This window comes from Haplochromis burtoni, unplaced genomic scaffold (assembly GCF_018398535.1).
Source record: "Haplochromis burtoni strain Fernald_Lab_line unplaced genomic scaffold, NCSU_Asbu1 Contig_425, whole genome shotgun sequence".
In the NCBI taxonomy this organism is placed as follows: domain Eukaryota; kingdom Metazoa; phylum Chordata; class Actinopteri; order Cichliformes; family Cichlidae; genus Haplochromis; species Haplochromis burtoni.
This window is the reverse complement of record NW_024582786.1, coordinates 1-10,014: the sequence shown is the minus strand read 5'-3', so window position 1 is coordinate 10,014 and position 10,014 is coordinate 1. Positions and strand designations below refer to the sequence as shown.

The window sequence follows — 10,014 nt, the reverse complement described above, 5'->3', positions numbered from 1 at the left end:
TATGAGCAAACAGCACCAAACTGTGAGAGTCAAACAGATGGCAGAAAATCACACCAGGAACCTCGGTTACATGCTGGGAGATGAAATGGAAACAAAGAGCTCTGCAGCAGCTGCACAAACATGTGTACAGCGCTGGACACAAATATAGAGGAAAACACACAGACGCCTAGAAATGTTACAGAAGTGAGTTTTGACATTAAAGAGACTTAAGAGGCCACAGAATCACAAACAATTTATTATGATACAGAATAAAATGGCTTTAAAAATCAACAAGATTCTCATCCCAACACCATTTCCCCATTCAAAACAAAAAAAATAAAAATCTTGGGGTTCATTGTTCTGTATTAATTTGTGCCTCTTATATGTAAACAGTTATATACACAAGTCAGGTCAGCAGAGCATGTCCACTATAAAAGTATAACATGATTTTATAGGTGAATCTGATCCAGTCTCAAATTTTAAAGTAGTCATTATAAAGTTCATTGAACTTGATTTAATACAACTCGATTTGAATGCTACATACAGATCATGGATTGGAGTGTAGTCTTGATAGTGAACATGCAAGAGCATAAAAAACTGAACTGGAACAAACATCCGCCCGTCCACATCGTGCAGACTTTAAAAAATTAAAAAAAAATGCTTTTTCACTTCATGCCTCTCTTACGGTGCGTGTTCACACCGAATGTGATACACGCGACCAAAAAGCGCCAGACACCCCTAGCTGGTCGCGTGCACATTCGCACCTCGACGCGTGACCAATGCGAATTGGTCACGCTTCAAAATATGCAATTTTTTACACACGTGAAGTGGAAATGTGGGAGGAAGTAGTGCCAGACTGTATGTTTGGAAGATGGCAGCTGTCAATCTAGCGTTTGAAGAGTCTCCCTTCTCTATTTACTGTGGAGAGCAGAGCAGCAGCTTAAAGGACGTCCTCGCCGTACCTGGGACCATCAGGTCCTCCAGAAGAGTGAGCAGTTTGGTGAGTTTCACCATTTGCTCCCGGAGCTGCGCCTGGATGACGGCCGCTTTCGGCGGTACCACCGTCTTTCCCTCGCCCAGTTTGAGGATCTGCTGTCCCGCAGTGGTCCAAGCGTCGCCCGTCTAGACACCAACTACAGGCGCTCAATCCCACCTTCAGAGCGCTTCAGAGTGTTTTATACGGTAGTCCTTTATTGATACCTGCTACCTGATATATTCCCATTTGATGTCCCAGCGACTTCCCCACAACGACTCTTTTAAGAGCCACCCATAAACCTCTAAAGAGCATTCCTGCCTTTTTAAAATGTTCTTAATAAATGGAGCTTGCCTCCAAAATAAACTAACCTCTCTTTATTCTCTTAAATAATTGGTCTTCACTATGTTCCTATATAGTAGTATATTTTTTCTTTAGCATAATATGAAATAAATTCCACACGTGTCAAGTTGTCTGTCAAGTTTGCTGTGTAGTAGAACCGAGACATTAGTCATTACAAAAATTTCAAAATAATATTACAATTCTCGGTAGAGAAAGCAGCTGGTGTCGTACAGCTCCGGGTGGTTGGCTACGGCGTTGATGAGCCTGTCCTCCATATTGAATGAAGAATGAATGGCTTTGGCTGGACCTGCCCCTTTGAACTAGGTCAGAGAATCACATCACTGATTGGTTGTCGCGGCACGACTTGACACTGGAGTTCAGATCTTCCCAACTCGAATGCACAAAATGCACCACACAAACTGCTGCGCATACTTTTATTCGCGCTTCAAACGCGTCAGTTGCTTTTTTGCGATGCAAATCTGCTTCTGAATTTTCGCGGGACCCACAGTCACAATCATGCTCCTCCATTGACTTTTTATACCTGATGTTCTGGTCGTGTCTATCGCGTTAGGTGTGAATGCACCATTAGTTTTGTTTTAGCATTATTGTTGATTCAGTTATGTGGTTTTAATAAACTTTATTGGAACCATCACTGCAGAAAAGGAAGGAAGGAAGTAATTGTAATACAAGGAAAACACGAGATGTCATCAAAGACTCGGGATGACGAGCTGCAAAGTCAATAAAAACCTCAGAGGAGACAAAGGGACAGGAAGAAAAGTTCATAGAGAGATCATGAATAGAAGAGCAGTTACCAGTTTGCCAGAATCCATCGTCTCCTTAAGCCTCTTGCCGAGCTCGGAGCCTGAAGCCACCATGGCCCTCAGCATGTCTCCAGTAGCCAGGTGGCAAACGCAGTATTTCTCTGCTAGCCGAGGGGCCTGCAGGGGAGAGAAAGTGTTTTTTAATATGGAACTACTATTCATCACTACCAAACACCAACTGAAGGAAATATTTGGCTGTTGACCTAAACACTGATGAACAAATACTTCCTGCACCACTGACAAATAAAACCATGATGTAGGTTTCTGAGCATAAGGCTCTGAAAAGAAAGTTTTCAGCACCACAGACTGATCTGTGGAGCTCTCGACCTTCTAGACGGCGTAGCTTTCACTTTTTCAACTCATCTGAGGATTAAAAATTAGAAGACATTCTCTTTATATGTTGCAACTAATGAAGTCAAAGGTTATAATTTATATAAGCTCATTAAAATCATAACAGAGTGAAGATCCTTAACCAACAAAGGTGTGCTTAATTCATTTAGACAAGGCCTCAACTGCAGTAGAGCATATGCTGCATAGATGCCAGCAATGTCCAATACTTCAACATCTCCAGCTAACAATTATTTTCACCACTGACCGATTCATACTATTGATTTTTCATTTAGTAAAAATTGATAATTGAGGGAATCTTGACATATCCTGAAGAAAAAAAAAATTACATTTTTAAATGAGCCAGAACCAACAACTATCATTCCTGCTTGTGCACAACATAATTAATCATTTTCCTTTTTATTTTCACACACCTACACATAACGCTGTGTTTTAACTCTGTGTTGTTGTTTTTTTAAATTCTCTTAATGCATTGCGAACCTTTAATCTCTTTTGGTAAGCACACTGAGTGTACATGTAATGAAACATGTTATAGAAATAAAATTGACGCTGAAGCTTTATTTAAAACATTTGATCGGTGATGCTAAAACGGGGTTTGCAACAGAGTGCTTTTGGGTAAACAAAGCACTCAAAACAAATGACAACACTAAACAAATGAGAGAGCAAACACATGGATCTATTCTGACAGCACGTGTCTGTGCTATCAGACACGTCCATGTGCCTGATCAGAGAGGACTGCACAGTGAACCGCAGGACACAATGACGAAGGTCACACTGAGACAGACATCTGGGTTTCAGCGCTCTACACAGCTGCAACAGGAATCCTACCGAGTTATGTAACTGCGACACTGGAGCCTTACATGCCAATGAAATGCTGAAGAAATTCCAGTTTTGCACAATATAATTCTAAGAAAAACCCACTGGTATGCAACTGGTCTTCTCAGACTTCCATCTGAGTTTTCTCCACACTAGTATTTCTGTATGACTGCTGCAGCTCTGGTTGCAGGCTCCTGGGAGGTTTCTCAAGTACTGAATGTTGGCTATTGTTTCTAATTTACAACTGATGTATTTATATGTAAAGATGATTTAGTAAAATCTGAAAAAATTAGAAATGGAGTACTATTCTGAATGATAAAGTTAAAAATAAAAAAGGCTAACCCTAACCTGGTAAATATTTTTATTGATCATTTAGTTAAGGAATATGAAACTAAATGATTTATTTTCACCACAATTTTACAACAATAAATACAGTCAAAAGAAAATATTCACATGTAAATATCAAGAACTGTTTTCAGCATTATTGTGAACAATTCACCAGTCAACAACAACACAACGTTATTTAAAATAAACCACAGATGCTCCGGGTTTTTAAGGAGAAACAATAGGAAAACTAATTTTAATAACAAGGTATTAAACTGAATCAGCAGGTTTTTATAAATATGGGTTTGTACTTTTCCTGCTGCTTCATATATCATATAAAAAGTTTTTGTTTCAGTTGTGAACTTAAAACAATTTTATGCTTCTGTAGCCTGTAAATAGCACAATATACTCCATATATAATAACAAATGTATAAACTGCTTTTGGAAGGAGTCCAGTATTAAACTTTTATTTCGAAATAGCACCAAAAGAAAAAAAAGACAAACACATTAAAATAGCTGTAACAAATTTGGCTGGTAGAGGTTTCGGTATGCACTTCACTGTGAAGCTAAAAGCAGATAATGCATTGGATTTCTCAGAAACTCAGACATTAATGAGGTCGTTGTGAGAGTAAATTTTATTATTACATAGAGGATTAGAACATATACCTAGAGATAAAGAGACTGACAGCTGGCTCTAAAGCCTGGCAGGCTAGCATTAGCACCGACCATGCGCCTAGAATACACTACTTATATTTCAGGCTAGCCGCTAACAGCTAATGCTAGCTCATTAGCTCGTCTGGATATTTCTGCTCTCACCTGAGTCCCCTTCCCAGCTCCAGGAGGTCCAAGAAGGATGGCACGAATGCCGTCCTGCACATCGGCTATCGCCTCCTTCAGCTGCGTGCTGGGGGCCATGTCAGGACCTGGGGGGGCACCGCGGCAGAAACTTTAATAAAGTCCGTCGGTGTAGTCCTGGGTAGACTTCAGCCAAGTTGGCTAGAAAAGGAAGGACCGCCGCATTCTCTTCCGCTACAATGCATAAACCCCGCCCCTTAGACTAGTGCGCTTGATTGGCTGTCAGACTGCTCTATCACCAGAACAGCTGAATGACTTGCTCAGGGCTCTGTCTATCGCTACCTGTGCCAGCTGATTGGATAGAATTCGTAAAACACCTTGTGTAACTTACGAACAGGGCTTCAATAGAAAATGCCAATTTGTAAAACAAATAAACAAAGCAGAAAAAACAACAACAACAGAAAAGTATGATAGTTACTTGAAACTGATGTTGAATTAAAAAAAAACTTACGAGAATGAACACTAGAGTGCCACATAAAATAAAGGTCACACATTTATTTGTTTTATCCTTCATAATTAAACATTTCCTTTGTTTTGCGGATTGTTTTTTTAAATATATAATTAGTATAGTATTGTTTAATGGTATTTTAAAATTGAATGACTGATTTTTGTGACTAAATTGACATAAAGTTTACACAAATGTTCACTGTTAAAACTTTTAACAACAATAATTAATATATCAATATCAATATATTATTCCATAATTTATCCGACCATCCTCTTCTTAACCAATCCAGTGTTGCTGGGGCATATCCCAGTTGCCACATAGTGTGAAGCAGGGCCTGAAGTTCACTAAAGTACCGAGATGAGGAGTGTCTCTGATCACCCCAACCAGTCGTGGCAGATGGCAGCCCCTTCATGGGCTTGGTTCTGCTAAAGGATTCTTCCTGTTAAGAGGGAGTTTTTCCTTCCCACTGACACCAAGTGCTTGCTCATATAGGGTCATCTGACTGTTGGGATTTTCTTTGTGTTTCTGCAGGGTCTTTACCTCACAGTATAAAGTGTATTTAGAAAACTGCCAAAAAAACGTTCAACACGTGAATTATACTTCTGCATCTGATCTAGGCTGTAACTTATGCCATATATCAAACTTTTGCTTAAAATTCTTGAAAAAAAAAAAGTAAAAAAAACAACAACAAAACATTTGTATAAGTGTTCTCAGCCTTTGTTCAATAATTTGTTAAAGCATCTTTGGAAGAAAATACATCCTCAGTTCTTTTTGAGAATTATTTCACAATCTTGGCACAACTATTTTTGGGCGATTTCGGCCAGGCTGTCATGTGCCTTTTAATGAAAACTGTCTTTCTTCTACCACACAGGCCTGAATGGTGAAGTTTAGAAATGGTTGTCCTTCTGGAAGTTTCTCCTCTATCCACAGATTAATGCTGGAGCTGTCAGGCACCGGAGGGCGGAGCGGGGGGTGGCTTACTAGGGCTTAAGCCCAGGTTGTTTTTTCAGAAGCCTGGGGTCTTTTGGAGTGTAATTCTTTTCATAGTTAGATGCCTGTCTGACAACTGTACAAAATTGTGTAGAATTTTGAGGTGAAAATGAATTTCATGCATTTTGGAAAAAGGCTGTAACACAAAATGTGTATTTAAGACACGAGCATTGGAAACAAAACATGCGACAGAATCAGTAAAAAGAAAACAAAATGTAGAACAAATAATTTTATATGTTCCAAAACAATTTCTGTCTGTAATAAAATTTAAAAAAGAAGGACAAAATGTGTGCAACAAATAGCCACCCACTACATCACACACACACACACACACCACACACACACACACACACCCATATATATATATATATACTATATATATTATATATACACACACACACACACACACACGTATATATATATATGATATAGTAATAATATATATTATATTATATATATATATTAGTATATATATAATATATATATATAGTATATTTAATTTGTGGTGGTGTGTGTGTGTGTGTATGTTGTGTGACCTTCCTGTGATAACTGGAGTGTTTTATGGCACAATTCATTACAACTGAGCTTGAAATGGAAGATTACTTCATTTTATCCCGCCAAAACAGGAAGTAAATTACCACAAGTTAAAAAAAAAAGAGAGATTTGGGTGGTCTTGTGAGGAAGTTTTTTTTTTGTCTGTATGCTGTGAAACTTCTCTTTTAGAACTGCTAATACACAGCAGCCACACACACACACAGCAAAATGCCTGAAGCTGAGGTAGTATACTCCGATGTGAAGCTTGCAAGAGGAAAAAAGAGAGCCAATGGTGAGACTTATCTAGTCATCTTACTACATGTAGAAGATTTCCAAAAGAATCTCTGAAAGCTTGTCTTATATTACATTGTGGTACGATATGGACATCGGATCATGTGATTATCAGTTGGTGTCGATTATGTGCAGTGTCCCCGAATACATCTTGGTGATTAATTGATATGTTAACAGCCGCTCATTTTATTGGCAGCCATTTTCAGTGGTAGCTGTGCAACAATCCGGTTTCATCTTTCATTACAGAGGCCGTTAACACATGGACTGACTCGACTTACTCTGAAATCAAGATCTCAAAGACTCAGCCATCCACAGCAGAGCTGTCTGGTAGGAAAACAGCAGTAATTAATAAACAGGAGGATTAACTGTGAGCTCCAGTTAGTGTCTGTTATTAAGTAAACAGACAACAGAGGTAGCACTTTTTCCTAAAATAAAGCAGAAATGTGGTTTTTGGTCAAACAGAGCTCTGTCGTTGAAAACAAAACATCCATCTGAATCAGTAAAAAGAAAAAAAGCAGAACATTTGTTCCAAAATTGTAGCTTTATGTAAATTTAAAAAAGAAGGTCAAAATGTGTGCAACACATAAACACACCAAACTTTTACAGTAGTACTTAAGACAAAAAGATGACAATGATGAATATGAGATAAATGATAGACATCACTGCACCACAGAGGCTGTCAGTATAAAAAGTAGCTGAAATAAAATTATTAAAGAACAAAAACAAAATTGTAGTAGAGTTGTCACCACACTTTATTCTAAATTTAATGTAAATTTAATTTGACAACATCAGACCCACTCGTTTTTTTAAGTGTCTCATTTACAAGTTTCCCCATTTTTTAAAAAAAATTTGGGGTTTCTTTTTTTGTTTATACTGAGGAAATTATAAAGAGACGTAAAAGTTAAATAAAAAAATGAGGAAGTGGTTCTGAAGGAGTGGTGCCTTTAAATAAATTAGTTTCTCTGTGTGTGCATGCGTGTTAATGTCGATGCAGTTTCTTTACATTTCTCTGAAACCACTGGTCCGTCTTATTGCAGAAGAGGAACTACGGTGCTGAGCTTGAGGTTGTCTCGAGGAGCAGTTCTCTGCTAAAAGACATTTGCATAAAATTGGTCAATTTTTTCTCTGCTAAAAGATCATTTGCATAAAATTGGTCAATTTTTGTCCCCAAAAGACCGACTCTGACCAGACACTCTGCTCATTTATCTAAACGAAACTTGTAGCTCCATGCAACCCGTTTTTCTTTGTCCCTCGGTTCCTCCTCACTCTCTACTTCATTTTTAAAAAAATTAAAATTGTTAAACATTGTTAACATTGTTTTTTATTTTTCCTTATTTGTAGTCCACATAAGACAGTTAGTGGATGCACAGTTTCATCCAGGAGATTAGTTTTCATATCATTTTTGTTTTAATTAGTTTACCAGTATATTTTTGACTTGTAACTGTTGTCCTCATCCACCGTTTGGTTAGATGTATATTGACAATAAAACTTTACGGGGTTAGTTGAGTAAAAGGACATACTCTGGGTTAAAATGCACCCTCTTACACCTTTAACCATGTAAGAAGCATCTCCTTCATTTTTCAGGCTTGTTACAAACATGTTTGTGAAGTATGAGAATACAGTTGCCTGGGAAATAGCTCATCAGGCATCTGCAGTACAAAAGATCATCTTTACTAAAAATCCTACTTCCTCTTACTGACATGTTATTTATTATACACTAAATTTCACAAGGTTAAATAATTTCCTTCAAAATTATTTCATGCAAACTGCCGATATGTGTTTATTCCCGGCTAAAGATTTTGTCCTAATTCTCTCCACATAAGCACTCAGGATAACAAATATATATTTCTTTGATGCTGTAATTAATGCAAAGCCAGCGTTCTCCTTAATCTTCATCTTTTTTCGACTGCTTCCTTTAGGGGGTGATGACAGCATCCTCCTTTTACAACATCCATGTATCTTCTCTGTGGTCATTCTTATTGGCAGCTCCATCTTCAACATCCTTTGTCCACTTTAACCACTGTTGCTTCTCTGCACATGTCCAAACCATCTCAGCCTCACCTCTCTAACTTTGTCTCTAAACCACTCGACCTGAGTTGTCATACTCATCTGCCTGCACTCTTTTCTTCATCTCTCTAACGCGCTGTCTTTGGAAGGTTGACCTGCACTTTACAACGTCAAATCTCCTGGGCGCCGAGCCTGGGTCGCGCCCCCCATGTATTTTTTTCATCCTGTCCAGTATTTTTAAAGACAGGAATGTGCAATGAATATACGGTTCAGTCAAATATGTTATTGTTTGCCTTGCTTATAAGTCATATGTTTACCTTTGAGGTTGGTGTGTTTTAAATCTGCGATTCTGTGCTCGAAGAAGGAGCCAGTGAATCGTGTTCTTTGTACAAATACAGTGAGAACATTAACATCTAAAATCTAGCTCAATAAAATTCTGAAACACATTTACACCACATCTCTAACGTGTTTCCTTTTCTCACTATTCAGAGGATCCTCAACAAGCTGTGGTGAGGAAAGGGTCAAAGGTCACCTCAGAGAGAGTGGTCCTGGTGGTTCTCGGTGTTCTCCTGTCAGCTGCTCTCATTGCTCTGTGTTTTACCAGTGAGTTAACATTAGAATTTAATAAGACTTAAAGTAAAATCAATTATTTTAAGTAATGTTAGAAGAATAATGCTTCTGTTTAATGTTTCCCCAAAATACTGTCTTTTACATTTTCAGAGCTATAAGAATGTTTTCAGTGTAAAGAAAAATGTTTACTGACTGATTTATTTGTTTGTGTACTTGTTTGATCTTTGTTAAATCAGCATTTGAAATAATTAAAGCTAACAAGAAGGTCAAATATCTGGAAGATGACAAAATGAAGTGTGATAATAATCTCACAGGTAAGAATATTTAAGATACACTTTGATATTTGGTCAGACATTCCTGATGAATGACTGATGACTGTTTTATTCTTTATTCTAACAGAGACTCTCTCTAAGATAAAATCATGCAGCACGGCACAGCCGACCTGTCCAGTACCTAAAGTAATAGGTAAGTTATGGATTTTGTCTCCGAGACACAAACTTCAAGCTAAGCTCACACAAACATGAACAGTGATTTCTTCCACCTGACTGAAGTCGTTGCTGTAATCTCTTCAAAGATGATCCACACCACCCCAACAACCATCCCACCCCGCCCCCATCTCGCTCCACTGAATAATGTTTAAGAAAGGCCCTGGGAAACTGGGAGCCAAACATGGAGGACAAATTGCCTAATACTTCTCCACCAGTAAAATCATGCCA

At 38.1% G+C, this 10,014-nt stretch overlaps 2 protein-coding genes across 2 annotated transcripts in view; one reads left to right on the top strand and one right to left on the bottom strand.

The window, feature by feature from the left end:
* ak2 (adenylate kinase 2) overlaps window positions 1–4,624 on the bottom strand; it is a gene marked incomplete in the record, with an annotated part of 26,354 nt that extends 21,730 nt beyond the window's left edge. Inside the window, 2 exon segments of the mRNA XM_042213201.1 lie at window positions 2,107–2,232; window positions 4,420–4,624. Coding sequence (XP_042069135.1) covers window positions 2,107–2,232; window positions 4,420–4,518 — 225 coding nt within the window.
* Window positions 4,625–6,607: 1,983 nt separating this feature from the next.
* On the top strand, window positions 6,608–9,763 carry LOC121812063 (C-type lectin domain family 7 member A-like; the record flags this gene model as incomplete). Its single annotated transcript, XM_042213171.1, is given in 5 exon segments — window positions 6,608–6,722; window positions 6,968–7,048; window positions 9,218–9,331; window positions 9,535–9,612; window positions 9,698–9,763. Coding segments are annotated over 5 exon segments (403 nt in total), but the record flags the coding sequence as incomplete, so codon positions are not given.
* Between the last annotated feature and the right edge of the window lie 251 nt (window positions 9,764–10,014).